The 13,908-nt window shown below is 43.4% G+C and overlaps 1 protein-coding gene across 1 annotated transcript in view; it reads right to left on the bottom strand.

The window, feature by feature from the left end:
* The window catches only part of sspo (SCO-spondin), a 99,024-nt gene that overhangs the window by 48,831 nt on the left and 36,285 nt on the right, over positions 1 to 13,908 (bottom strand). The window contains 30 exon segments of the mRNA XM_055006881.1: positions 63 to 229; positions 339 to 491; positions 1,126 to 1,346; positions 1,450 to 1,549; positions 1,663 to 1,863; positions 2,701 to 2,871; positions 5,375 to 5,575; positions 5,688 to 5,734; positions 5,823 to 5,992; positions 6,099 to 6,178; positions 6,267 to 6,437; positions 6,757 to 6,927; positions 7,052 to 7,101; positions 7,207 to 7,301; positions 7,384 to 7,520; positions 7,849 to 7,983; positions 8,103 to 8,273; positions 8,417 to 8,463; positions 8,572 to 8,827; positions 9,000 to 9,170; positions 9,253 to 9,456; positions 10,346 to 10,437; positions 11,239 to 11,364; positions 11,676 to 11,805; positions 12,152 to 12,274; positions 12,432 to 12,623; positions 12,731 to 12,895; positions 12,995 to 13,153; positions 13,312 to 13,467; positions 13,545 to 13,622. Coding sequence (XP_054862856.1) covers positions 63 to 229; positions 339 to 491; positions 1,126 to 1,346; positions 1,450 to 1,549; positions 1,663 to 1,863; positions 2,701 to 2,871; positions 5,375 to 5,575; positions 5,688 to 5,734; positions 5,823 to 5,992; positions 6,099 to 6,178; positions 6,267 to 6,437; positions 6,757 to 6,927; positions 7,052 to 7,101; positions 7,207 to 7,301; positions 7,384 to 7,520; positions 7,849 to 7,983; positions 8,103 to 8,273; positions 8,417 to 8,463; positions 8,572 to 8,827; positions 9,000 to 9,170; positions 9,253 to 9,456; positions 10,346 to 10,437; positions 11,239 to 11,364; positions 11,676 to 11,805; positions 12,152 to 12,274; positions 12,432 to 12,623; positions 12,731 to 12,895; positions 12,995 to 13,153; positions 13,312 to 13,467; positions 13,545 to 13,622 — 4,340 coding nt within the window.

Here is a 13,908-nt window from a genome sequence, read left to right as displayed (position 1 = left end):
TGATGAAACTAATATTAGGATCCGTCACAAGGCAGCAAGGATGTTTCTGTTGTTGAACCTACCAGCACGCAGACTCCGTGATGTTGGTAGGTCTGTGGGGGACAGTGGCAGCCTTCTTCACAGCCATCAGTGTAGCAGCCGTCTCTACCGCTGACCTGAGCACAGCTGAAGGGACAGCCTTCACCTCGTTCACACTCTCTGTACAGCCTGCCGGGAGGGCAGCCGACATCTGCACAACGACAGTGAGAAGGAATAAATATACTAAAAACAAATCCTCAGATAAGACTTGCTTTGGAAAGCTAGCATGCACCTTACAATTAATCTAATGCATAATTTACCGAGGCAGACGTGGGTGTTGCATGTTTTGCTCTGCTGACTGAAGCCACTGCAAGGTGGAGAGCTGCAGAAGCGAGAGCGTGACTGCTGGCCTCCACCACAGCTGACCGAACACCCGGACCACTGGGACCAGGCCAGCCACGGGCCCTCAGAGTCTGGAGATGTGAAGACAAGACAGTAACATGACTCCTGTAACTGATTAAACCCCAAAACTCAACGCTGTGTATCAAACTTTCATAATTACAGTTTTTTCCATGAAACTAATCCCTTCATGTCTTAAATGGTTTAATTGTACGTCTATACTCTGCACTGGGACGTCTGGATCCTTGTTTTTAAGACTGTCATCACGACACTGCAGTATGAAGATGGAACTGCTCAGTTCTGCTTATTGTAATCATGGCATGTCATCCAGTAAATTAAAACACCATATGGACACGCTAACAAGGTAATAAACTTGATACTCAACATGTTTCATTCCAAACACTGTATGTCTTTAGAAATTGCACATTATGGTTTTATGCTTTTATCAGTAAGTGTAATATAAAAATATTGATAATCTTTATAGAGACAGCAAAGAAACCAGTAGTTTTATCATTCTGAATATGGTACATGTTTGTGCATGTGTTGTTCAAATTACCAAGAGGACTGAAAGCATCTTCTGTGAAAAATAAACTCCTCTCTCAAGTTTCCGTAAAACTGATAGTAAGGCATTTCTTTTGAAGCTGTATTTGTGTTTTTAGTCTTAAAATTTGTGTTTTTATTTGGCCTGACCACACATGACATGACTACCTGTGCACAGCTTTATGTTGCAGTGTTTCTGCTGCTCAGCGACACCCAGGCATCCTCTACCGCCACTCTGAGGGGCAGGATTATCACACAGACGTCTCCTGAACTTCACTCCTCCACCACAGGGAACTGAGCACTCAGTCCAGGCTCCCCATTGACTCCAGCCACCATCAACGTGGCAACCAGGGAAAGACAGACACCGCAGAACCCCAGCTTCACATGAACTGAAATAAAGAGAGACATACAGGGAAACAAAGGACAAGATGTTTGGGTGTTTTATTACATTTAAGGATCAACATGTTGTCCAGCTGTTCAGGTGTGCTGTACCAGTTTTTGCAGTCACTGATTATGTTGTCTCCTGGATTTGCAAACTGCCAATCAGATCCACCAGGCCAAACCCATGATGTATTACTGGACTCCAGACCATCTGCACAATGAGACAATAAATCTATTGATTAGACTAATATCCTCTTAGTCCACCACTATTCAGCTAGTCTGACTCCATTACAAATTTGCACATAAACAGGAAGTGGACCGAACCAGTAGCAGAGCTGTTGTGGTATCTGCAGCGACACTCCTCCCTGTCCACACACACTCCGTCCTGCAGCACCTTGTCACCTGGACAACCACAGGTCCAGCTGCACCCAGGGGAGTCCAAGCACTCCGTGTCACCATGGAGATCCGAACAGGAGCGAGGACAGGGCTTCCCACAGGTCCATTCCTCCTGGCCTCCACCACAGTCTTCAGAGCATAAAGTGAAGTACATGTTGAGAAGAATTGACACACACAGTGAAATAATGGGTGTTATGATATGTATACTCATCTGGGACAATAAAAAAAGTAATGTTGAAACTGTCAGGATTAGAAAAGGGAAAAAACTCCAAACTCTATGATGAAGTAACTCTCCCCAGATGGACAGAGATACAGCTGAGCCTGATGAAATGAGTGGAAACCAGAAGCTATCAGAACTGGAAAGAAAAATCAAGAAACTGGATTCTGTATTGTGTGTAAATAAATCTAATTTATTCCAGAAACGGATGATTTATGGACATCATCTGACATTTGTGTACCCATGTGCACAGTCTTGTCCTCCTGCTCCAGAGGAGAATAATGTCATGCTATTGTTAACCAGTAACTCCAGTTATCATCTTGCTGGGACTGGACATACACAGGAACAGAAGGAGTAGAGGCTCCATTAATCTTCTGTTTCAGGCACCCTTTTTATTTTGACAGGTTTTATTTTCTTCCCTCTCCCGGGGTTCAGCTCTAGGAACAGATGCAGTAATGTTATTGTAACGCCACCCTGCTTCTAAGAAGGCCTCTCTCTCTCTCTTATTCAACCACCACACAGTTTGGTTAGAACAAAAAGAGGCATAAAAAACAAAGCCCAGACTCTGCAACATTATGTCTGAAAATATCAGGCCTCTCTTATTCTTTTCCTTCATCATTTCCACAGATTGCATTTCTTCTTTGTATTTCATTTCTTCATTTCATCCACATCCTCCAGTAACCTGCCTTTTATCTGGAATATACATGTTTTTCTACATACACTCACAGTAAATACTTTATTATGCTGACCTGAGCAGACAGTGATGTTGTCATGGCAACCGCGGCTCTGCCTGCCCTCCCCCAGACAGGGCAGACCACCAAACCTGGCGGGAGGACTGTTGCACTCCCTGGTACGAGTGGACGAGCCGGCACACCCATCACATTCCAACCATGCTGACCATGAACTCCATGAACCATGAACTACAGGGAGAGATAAGAAAAGACATGAGGAAGAGAAGTACAGTCAGACTAGATGTAATCTGGAATGGAAGAGGAAAACAAACAGGTCCAAGAATTGTTGATATATTCATCTACTGTAAGGATTTATTTGTTGTTAAATATGTTTCTGGTTTAATACTGATTTATACATTGCATTATGTGCTAAAAAAAAAGAGTTGTGTTGACCTGTGAAGAATTAAAGTGATTCAGCATCTAGACCATAGATTGACCTGGGTCAGACAGAGTTGCTTACACTCAAACACACCAACATACATTGCGGACACACATAGATACACATACGCACACTGCATGTACACGTACACTCACTTGGTACTGAAGGCCACTCCAAGTCATAAGGACTTCTGGTGAGAACAAAAGCTGCTGAGTTTAAGAACTGATAAATAATCATGACTGGAGATGGTGTATCAACGAAAAGCTGTGATACCATGACTGTGGGGAAGTCAGCAGTAAATGATGCAAGGTCAATACACTAAGAGACATATGAGTCATCATAGGGAGGGACTCTTTTTACAGCATCTGGGACCATCTGATTGGAGGACATGCCTGTGCATCAATGAAGAGAGGGCTGAGTTAAACGTGGTTCCTCTCCATCAGTTTTTGACCAATGAGATCGCAGCACATTTCATAAATACACTCTGTATACTGTGGATTTCATCCATTCCTGGACAGACGGCTACAGATTAACATTTTGTTGACAGTAGTCATCTGGAAAAGAGGGGTGTTGCCCCTGGAGTCCTGAAGGCCTGCAGAGAACAACTAGCAGGTGTGTATACAGACATATTCAACCTGTCTCTATCCCAGGCAGTAGTCCCTCACATCTTCAAATCATCCACCATTATACTGGTCCCTAAAAACCAGACACATCCACCCTGAATGACTTTAGGCCAGTGGCGCTCACATCAGTTACCATGAAATGCCTAGAAAAGCTGGTCCTCACACACAAAAACCACATGATTTCAGACACTATTGACCCTCTCCAGTTAGCCTACTGCCCCAATAGATCAGTGATATGACCTTACATCCACCCTGCAACAGCTAGACAGCAGCAGAACATATGTCAGGATGACCGTTCTGCTTTCAACACCATTCGGTCAGGCAAGCTGATAGCCAAGCTGACAGACCTTGGTGTCCCGTCTCCCACCTCTAACTGGATCCTGGATCCTGGACTTCCTGACTGAAAGACCACAGGTAGTGAGAATGGGAGTGTCTGCTGTGGATCCCCACAGGGCTGCTGTCTCAGCCCTGAACTCTTCTCCTGTATCTCCACCCAAGGTTAGACCATCATCATTAAATATGCTGATGACTATATTTTTAGATATCACTCTTGTAGAGTCTTGTTTTAATTCTATCTTTGACAGTTGTGTTATCTGTTCTTTAGGTCGACTTCCAAGAGAACCTAGCACAAGAATTCTTATGAGCCTAAACTGTCTGTTTATGTGTACAAATGGCAAATAAAAAAATCTTGAATCTTGAATCTGAACAGTAATGGTCCTTGATATCGGGCCAGTTTTACATTATAGAATAAATGACTTTAATTGAGAGAAGCTGCTTGTCTCCTATCTCTAACACATTCAACACCCCCTAAAAACACAAGCACCAGATTATGAATAAGAAGAGACAAAAACACAAACAACAGAAGCAGAAATCAAAACATAGGGAAAGACATACTGTAACAATGTAGGGATAAAGAGAATTTATTATTAAGTTCCTAAGCTATAAACCTTTTCATGTTAATTTTACTAGTTTTATTTTTAAGCTCACATCTTGAGCCATACATGACGTATCACATTTTTTTTCAGAACAATTTAATCTGCTTTGCTCTGGGGCCCCAAACCACAACCTCTGAATCACTGCAATCCAAAGTAAACCCCTCTGCAGAAGGTTGATCTGTATTCAGAATACTGTTATTACTTTGGTACAAATATGTAGAAAACAGAATAGAGTTGCAGTTGCATTATTCCTTGTGACGTGATATTAATATATCATTGCATTGATATTAATATGCTTTAATATTAACATATGCAATGATGAGTTGATAAATAATTCAGAAAAGAGTGACAGATGTGGACATGGACAGACAGCTGTATGCAGATTGTAACTATGAATAAATTTAACCAGATTTAAAGATCATTTTCTATCACCAGTGGTTCACTGCACAGACCTGCAGCTAGTATTATTAGAAAGGTGGAGTTATAAGGTTTAATTTGCTATGTTCTGCACTCGTTACAATAAATACTTCGAGGACAATTCAGCCGAGTAGACAGGATGTGAATTTTGATGTGAGGTGCATCCATCAGGCTCTAAGTTTGAAGCTTAAAGTTTCATTGTGTGGAGGACTCCTGTCAAACCCAAATTCAAACTTCAAATTCCACTTTTTTCAGCCAAAGCTGTGTAAGCAGTAAACACACTTTTAATGAAAGCCTTGAGATACTAACGGTTTTTACCCTCACTGGTAATATCTCACCTGGACAGAAGGTCATCACAGGGCAGGGCTGTCTCTGGAGCTGAACTCCAATCCTGTTGTGTATTTCCTGTTCCCCGGGGCAGAGCTCCCCTCCAGCCCTGGGCTCAGGACAGCCACAGCTCCGATAGCGGGACATCGACTCTGCCCCACAGGTCCTGGAGCAGGGAGTCCATTCTGACCACTCACACCAGCCGCCTGGCACTGGGACAACAGAGGGAGTGAAAAATCTATGTAATGACCACTCCCAGGTATATTAAGTATTTATATTATTATTGATATTAACAATAGAGATATTTCCAGATCCTGTGATCACCTGGGCAGGGGTCTCTGGTGCAGTTGAGCCTCCCACCCTCACAAGTGCTGAAACACAGAGAACCAGGATGATTCTTTTGATTAGTTCTCTGTAGGGGTCTAACTGTGTGTGCTTCTGGTGTGATGTTATTCTGACCAGTTGTTGCATCCATCAGGGGCCTCTGTGGTCTCTCCTGGTTCAAGTCTCTGTCCTGTGTTCAGGTCCAAGCAGGGACAGTCTACCCTCTCTACACAGACTGTCCCGTTAGCAGACAGAACTCTGGCCTCTGTACAGTAGCATCCGGGCTCACAACGCCACTCACAGTGCTGAGGGAAATAATCACCAAAATGATTCACTTTTATCCATAGAAGCATGGGTTGATGTTGAATTAGTAGTAGTGGTTGAAAAGGAGTCGTGCTCGCTCATACTCACTGCCAGGTCATCACAGGAGCGTGGGCAGGAGGGTCCACAGCTGCTGAACACGGTGCCTGGGACCTGGGAGCACGGTGCCACTGAAAACACACAAAGTCACATGTTGGAATATCACTGACAGGACAAAACTCAGCATGCATAGCAGACATCACACCTACAGCCTCATACCTGGACAGTGGTCAGTGTTGCAGGCTTTGACTTCAGTTCCCAGACCCTCACAGTAGTCCCCCTCCCCCTCTGGACCGGGGCTGTCACATGCTCTCCTCCGGCTCTGCACCCCTCCACCACAGGACTTGGAGCACGCTGTCCAAGAACTCCACTGACCCCAGCCACCATCACCTGAACAGACCCAACACATCAGGATGAAGGAGTAAAACTAAACCAACTACACAGCAAAGAAAGATTTTAGCACATCTGTCAGTTTCATCAACGGGTAAACAAACCCAGTAGCAGTAGAAATGACCCCATGTGAACTGTAGATGGTATGGCCTTTCATTCCTCAGGATAAACCAGCTGTCTATGTATTGACATCCCATAAACAGTCATCCAGAATGAGTCTGACAGGGTGTTCATACCTGACTCATATTAAGTCACAGAGACAGAATTTTGCTTACACTGATATAGTGTCAGTGAATACAAGCTGACAGAATAAACTCACGGTCACATGGGGCAGTGATGCAGACTTGGTCCTGACGGTGAGGGCCTAGACATGGGGGTCCACTGCCAACACGCTGAGGGCTGGAACAAAATCGGTACCGAGACTGGAGACCCAGTCCACATGTCAGCGAGCACTGACCCCATGGAGTCCATAGAGACCACTGGCCGTCAGCTACAAAGGAAACAAGACAGATTTGATGTGAGACAATAAGGTGAAAGAGGACATAAAGACACTAAGTAAAAGACAAAGTACAGCAGAAAGCACCAGTGCCTGTATAATTCAGTCTTTTTCCTACCGTTGCAGTTGACTTGAGAGCAGTTTACCAGTCTTCCTCCTTCACATGTACTGAAAAATAAAGCACTAGTTTGATCAGTTTTATCTGTACTTTGAATACTGATGAACAGAAGCACTCTGTTCTGGCTCACAGTGAAGCAGGTCAAGTTCATGTACCAGTTGTTGCAGTCTATATGGACAGAGTCTCCGGGTCTGTGCTTCTCTCCATCAACGTCACAGCGACAGTCAGACTCCTGAACACAACGACCATCCTGGAAATGTAGAGGACATGAGCAATAAGGCCATTATTACTTCACACGTGTATTAATGTGTGTATTTCTTCCACTCATGTACCTGCTGGACAGTCCCATGTGGACACTGGCATCCTGGTGTGCAGTTCCTGCTGAGGTCCATGGTGAGGTCTGAACAGGACACTGCTCCGGTCACACACTGATTCCACTGCTGACCTGGAGGACACTCTTCTCCTTTACCTGACACCACAACAAAGTCCAAATAGGAACCTTGTTAATATAATCAAGAACTCAACTATAAACTGAAAAAACATCAAAAACTTCTTTCTATGTATTTAATGAATTAGCATTTACATTCCCAAGTTAATTATTTTAACCTGTAGCTTCTTGTTAAACTATGATTATTATTGTTTTATCTACTGGTTTCTAATCACCTTCTTGCAAAAACAGTTTAATACAATAAACAGGTGAAAGAAAGGGGAAAATACATTGTTCTAGGTTCTTGGCAGGTCCTCTCTATAAGGCTGAGATAGTGTGTATATTGGTATTGTTAGATTTTCTGTAGTACCACAGGGCTGCAGGTTACAGGTGCTGAACTGCTGAGCGGTGCCGTGGATCCGGATTGGCCCACGGGTTCTGGTCCTGTATCCTCCTCCACATGTGACTGAGCACTCTGACCACGCACTCCACGGCTCCTTTACAGCTTCACATACACCACAACTGGATTTATTTGATTCTTTTATGCAATATGTTTATAATTTTTCCCTCTTTTCAAACCATGGATTCTTTATATAGTAACACTAGCAACCAAATATTTCTCACCAATGCAGGGCTCAATGCTGCAGGTGTCAATTTCAACCCTGTCTCCTTTGCAGGGATGACCATCGAATGCAGGAGGAGGATTGGTTCCTGAACGATACCTTCTTCTCACACCAACATCACACGTTCGGCTGCAGGCGCTCCACTGAGTCCAGCTGCTCCAGCCACAATCCACTAAGACATACAACAAAAAGTACAGATGATTAAGACAAAGAAAGAATGTGCAAACCAAAAAAAAAGAGACATAAAGAAAAGACTGAGAGAAACAGGAAGAAACATATGCATATTATACCTTTTATTTACAGAAAAGTACTCACCAGGGCAGGGAGATGTCCCACACTCCAACCCTCCATTAGTGCAGGTGCTGTTTGAGACACAAGCGAAGAAGAAAGAATACTGAATTGTAAAAATGTCTTGTTTTCTTGTATTTATGGATGATGTTTGAAGTTATTCAGTGAGTAACGAGAGGTACCAGTTATTACAGGCATCAACAAGCAGGGTGGCTCCAGCTGGGTACGTCGCCCCCTGGTGGTAACATGGGCACTGTTCCAGAGGCACACAGCTGCCGTTGAGCAGGTAGAAGCCCAGGGCACAGTAGCAGCCGTCATAGCAGGCAGTGGCACACTGAACCTCTGCAGAGGTCATGTCCAAACACACCCGTGGACACGCACCTCCCTGAGCCTCGCACTCAGCAGCTGCCAGGTACATCATGCCCTCTGGACACACACCTGAGAAGAGAGGAATGGAAATAAGACAGACTGTTAGTGAAAGAAGTGAATAAGATAACAGCAACAACTGAAAATAGAACACAAAAACAACACAAACAGATAAAATGTAATATAGAGTAATATTATTTCCACACTAATATTCCCTGCCTGAGTACTGAAGATGAGCCAGTACCTGAACAGGGATGGGAGTTGCAGTCTCTTGTCTGGATATGAGGCCCAGTGCAGCTATTGCCCCCATGCTGTGGTGCTGGTGAACTGCAGAATCTCTCTCTGGTCTGGACACCAGAGTCACACTGGGATGAACACTCAGTCCACAGAGACCAGGCTGACCAACCACCGTGCACTGGAAGTACACAACTACAGTCAGCTTTTCACTCTTTAGTTTTATTGGAATCTTATCTATGTGTGTTCTGCATGTGACAAACCTGGACAGTAAACAGTGTTGCAGGGCTCTTGTTCGTCACCATCTCCATCACAGAGGGACTGTGCATGACTGTGGTTGGACAGTGGGAGTGTGTGGTTGCAGGTGCGGAATCGTTGTTTACTTCCTACATCATCTACGTGGTTGAAACACGTCTTACTGCACTCTGACCAGGAGGTCCATTTACTCCAGACACCGTCTGGCAACACTGCAAAAGATGAGGGTAATAATTAGCATTAGTGTTTGAACAAAAGCTGTCCCATCTAGCATGGATCAGCTCTTCTGTATGTTTTAAAGACCACAACAATGTGAAATGAAAAACACTGTAATTCTAAGATGCAATGCAGCAAACATTTTGGTCCTGTGACGTGTTAGATTAGAAACCCAATGTAAAAAAATTCTGTGTAAAGGTTGTCTGTACAACATTCAGAAGCAACTGAAGCTAAAGCACCAGCATCCCAGACCAAAACAAACCTGCACATTAAAAGAATGTGTACATGAGAGCATACAGGAGATAATCAAGGCACAACCATTAGCCTAGCTAGGACTGAAAAATATACTGAACAGGTAGAACAAGTTGTTGTCAACATATCTTCACCTGTTTCTCCTTTTTCTGCTTTTATCTGTTGTGTGTGTGTATATATATATATATATATATATATATATATATATATATATATATATATATATATATATATATATATATATATATATATATCTGTGTGGACAGAAGGAGGAGCAGAGGATAACTCTCACAGTGAGTTTAAATGAAACAAATCCACTTAAACTGGGTAAATAACATGGATAAAATACCTTTCTAGTGGTGCAGAAGATCACTCTCAATCTGTTTTAAAGTGCATGGAGGGTCACCGCTTTCAAAGGGAGGGATTCATGTGCGCTAACATGCACAGATAGCTTAATTGATTGTTCTGATATATTAATGCTATATTTATGTGCAAAGTTTTGCATGTTGACCCTTTAAAGAAATCGCTGATCTCTATATCATTAATTGCAGAAAATAATCACTGAAGACACGGAAATACTCCTGTAATAATATAAGTGTAGATGCTGTGTGTATAAGGTGTGAGTTTATGTACCAGGGACGCATGGACTGGAGCATTGCCGGGCCTCAGAGGAGTCTCCTGGACAAGGCTGGACTCTCACTGCTTCTGCAGGATTCACTGGAGATCTGAGATGAGAAAGTCTGGGTATGAGGACTCCTCAACCTGATCTAAACCTGCTCAGTGATCTATGTGCAAAAAAACAATAACAACACCAGCTCTGAATAGGTTCATTAAGAGATCATTTAGAAGTGCAAATTATTAGGAACTATTTCTGTGTAGAAAACTGGGCAGACATTAAACGGCACATGGAGGACAAACTAGCACATTAGGATAAAATAACTGTGGATCAAATTAGAATATGCAACGAAAGAATTGAACACATTCATTAGAATAATTTATTCAAGAAGTGATCAGGGGCTGCACAGTGACTTGGTGGTTAGTATTGTCGCCTTGCAGATAGAACATCACTGGTTCATGTCCCAGCCTTCCTGGGGTCTTTCTGCATGGAGTTTCCATGTTCTCCCTGTACATGTGAGGGTTTTCACCAGGTTCTCCAGCTTCCTCCCACAGTCCAAACACATGCTGAGGTTAATTGGTGATTCTAAATTGTCCGTAGGTGTGAATGTGAGTGTGATTGTTTGTCTCTATGTGTAGCCCTGTGATAGACTGTTACCTGTCCAGGTGTTGCCTGCCTGCCTTCACCCTAAGTCAGCTGGGATAGACTCCAGCTCTCCATAATCCTATTTTAAGCAGTATATAGATGATGGATGGATGGAAGTGGGCAGTTGGTGTTATAGAGCTTACAAAGATAGTATAGATACACACAGAATTATTGATTAAATGCAATATAATCAAACCTCTGTTGTGAAAATGACATAAGGATGCATACAGGGGCTTTAAAAATGTATTGAATGAAACAGGCATACCTGTAGCGTTGCTGTAGCCCCAGACCACAGGTTACATCACATGGTGACCATGACGACCAGACTGACCAATGACAGCTGGCCACACAGCTGGATGTGTTACAGGTGACCTGCCCATCTCTGCACATACTGGTGGGCAAACATTAAGTAAATCGCTTGAATGTATTTTTCAGTTACTCATAGATCAACAACATTAAATGTAAAGCTGATGTGTAGCTGCCTCACACAGAGCTGGGGAAAATTAAAAAATTAGATATGCATCATTTAAGAACACAACTCTTCTTCATACAACACAGTTTTTTTTTGCTTAAAATACACACTCAGAACTCAGCATAATCTGAGTTGGGAGTGACTTGTTTGTTTAGTGCCATCTTTTTTCTTTTTTTTAATTGTTTGGCTAAACCAAGCACAAACAATTCAAAACGTGATCTGTCTCTCACCAGGTGGTACACCGGTCCCTGCTGATCACCTGTCCTGGCTGCAGAATTTGGCCATCCAAGTTACAGACACAATGGCTGGAATTAACACACCGCCCCTCCTGCAGGTAGAGCCCGTAGGGACAGCGACACCCTGGAGGAAGACATCATTTAGATCTGATTCAGGGTTTCAGCTACCACTGAATGAGTCCATGTGAGCCTCTCTCCATCTAGCAGAAATACCATTGGCATTGCTTCAGTGAAGCTCTGTGCTTCTAAAAAAAAAAGCAGATAAATCAACCCAATCCAATCTTTGACCAGAGAACAGCCCATGTAGTCCAGTCTTAGCGGAAATTTCCAGTAATTTGCTCAAATTTTCTCAGCTGAATATTAAATAAACACCAAAGACATCTCAGAAATATGACTTTGTCTCTACAGTTGAAACAATCACTCTCTCCCCATGATACAACCCCAGTATTTAAGAACACAGCGTCTTCTACCCTGTATGCATGCTGCAGTGCAGTTGTTGGCCCAGCTGAGATGTGAGCAGGTAGGAGGGCAGGGATCAACTCTTCCAGCTTGACAGTCTTCCTCTGTCACCAGCACCATGCCATTCACACAACCTGGACATCCATAGGATGAGGTTATTAGTTAGCATACACAAAACAGTAATATCATTTAAATATGCTAAATTAAACAATCAAACTGATCAAGTAAGGCGTATCTGACTACTATCCTAGCAGAAACTTCCACTAACAGAGATGTGTATTTGACCATCACCTGTCTGTGTTCCGGTCTCTTTGGTGCAGGGCTGGTTGTTGCAGCTCTGGCTCTGTCGGGTCAAACCCTCACAGTCCCGTCCATTGTTCTTAGGAGGAGGAGCAGAGCAGGTTCGGTTCCTCTGCCTGACTCCTCCTCCACACTGAGCATCACACTTTGACCACTCTGTCCACTCTGACCAGAGACCATGAACTACAAGAGGAGACAGGAACCCACATGGCTCAACTTAATGTCACCATTACATCAAATTCTGGCCTCCTGTGAAAAATGCATCAGATTCTGAAGGTTAAAGTCCTGACCTGGACACGCTTTATCAAAGCAGGCTCGACTGTCAAACTGAGCTCCACCACAGGCTCCTTCAGGCAGAGCCTCCCTTATTATGTCCCTCTGCCGGAACAAGGAGCCGAGACCACATGACACACTGCAGGCACTCCATGCTGTCCATGGGGACATGATGCAGTCCACTACAGGAACAAAGAGGAAAACATATAATAACATTATTAATAATAATATAATATAAAATGTTTGGGTACAGCACCATCTGACATGCACATATAACCTACCACAGTCTCTTTCATCTGATCCATCCACACAGTCTTTCTGCAGGTCACACCTGCGGTCCAGGTGAATACAGTCCCCGCTGTCACAAGTAAACTGCTTGGGAGAGCAGCGGCTGGGGACCAGGGGGCGCTGAGGAGTTACTGTTGGCCTTACTGTGGTGCCTGATGAGACACAGTTATAACATTTAAGAATATCCAGGTAAAAACCTCATAGAGCATGAAAATTATATACTTTCATTCCAGACTTTACTTGAAACTATTGACACCATGATAAAATCATCATCAATGCTGATTTTTCTACCATTATAGTGTAAAATTACCACAGCGTTCTTCATCTGATCCGTCCAAACAGTCCGGTCTGCCATCACACACTTGTGCTGAGTCCACACAGCCAGATGACCAGCACTGGAACTGGCTCTCCACGCAAAGCACTCTGGGGAGGCCGCCGTCATGGGGGCTGGTGGTGATGGATGGAGCTGTAGATCAACAGATCACAGAGTTGCATTCTGTCCATTCTATAAAGAGGATAACTAAAAAGAACAAGAAGTGTCACCCTTTGTGGTCTGAAGACCAGGTCTACCAGGGCGGACCGATGTGGTCAGATGCAGTCCAGGGTGACCTGTAGTGACCCCTGGGTAAACAGATGTTTAGGACAAATAAGACACAAAACATTATGTAAGAAATGGAAAAACTGCTGAACATTTTAGTCTAAAAATACTTTAATGCTGTCATCACTGTTTCCCTCTGGCTGTCTGATATTACTCCTCAACTAGTCACAGGCTGAACTCCTCACTAACCAAATATCTGCCTGCTGATAGATACTATAATTTATAGATGTTCTAAACACCACACATACAGGCTAAGCTAGGCTGTATGTAGCCTCTAATCTCCCCACTGAGTTTTCTGAAACTCAGACA

This window comes from Amphiprion ocellaris, chromosome 22, assembly GCF_022539595.1.
Source record: "Amphiprion ocellaris isolate individual 3 ecotype Okinawa chromosome 22, ASM2253959v1, whole genome shotgun sequence".
Classification (NCBI taxonomy): domain Eukaryota; kingdom Metazoa; phylum Chordata; class Actinopteri; family Pomacentridae; genus Amphiprion; species Amphiprion ocellaris.
Note: the sequence above shows the minus strand (reverse complement) of the source record. Positions and strands in the feature narration are given on the sequence as shown.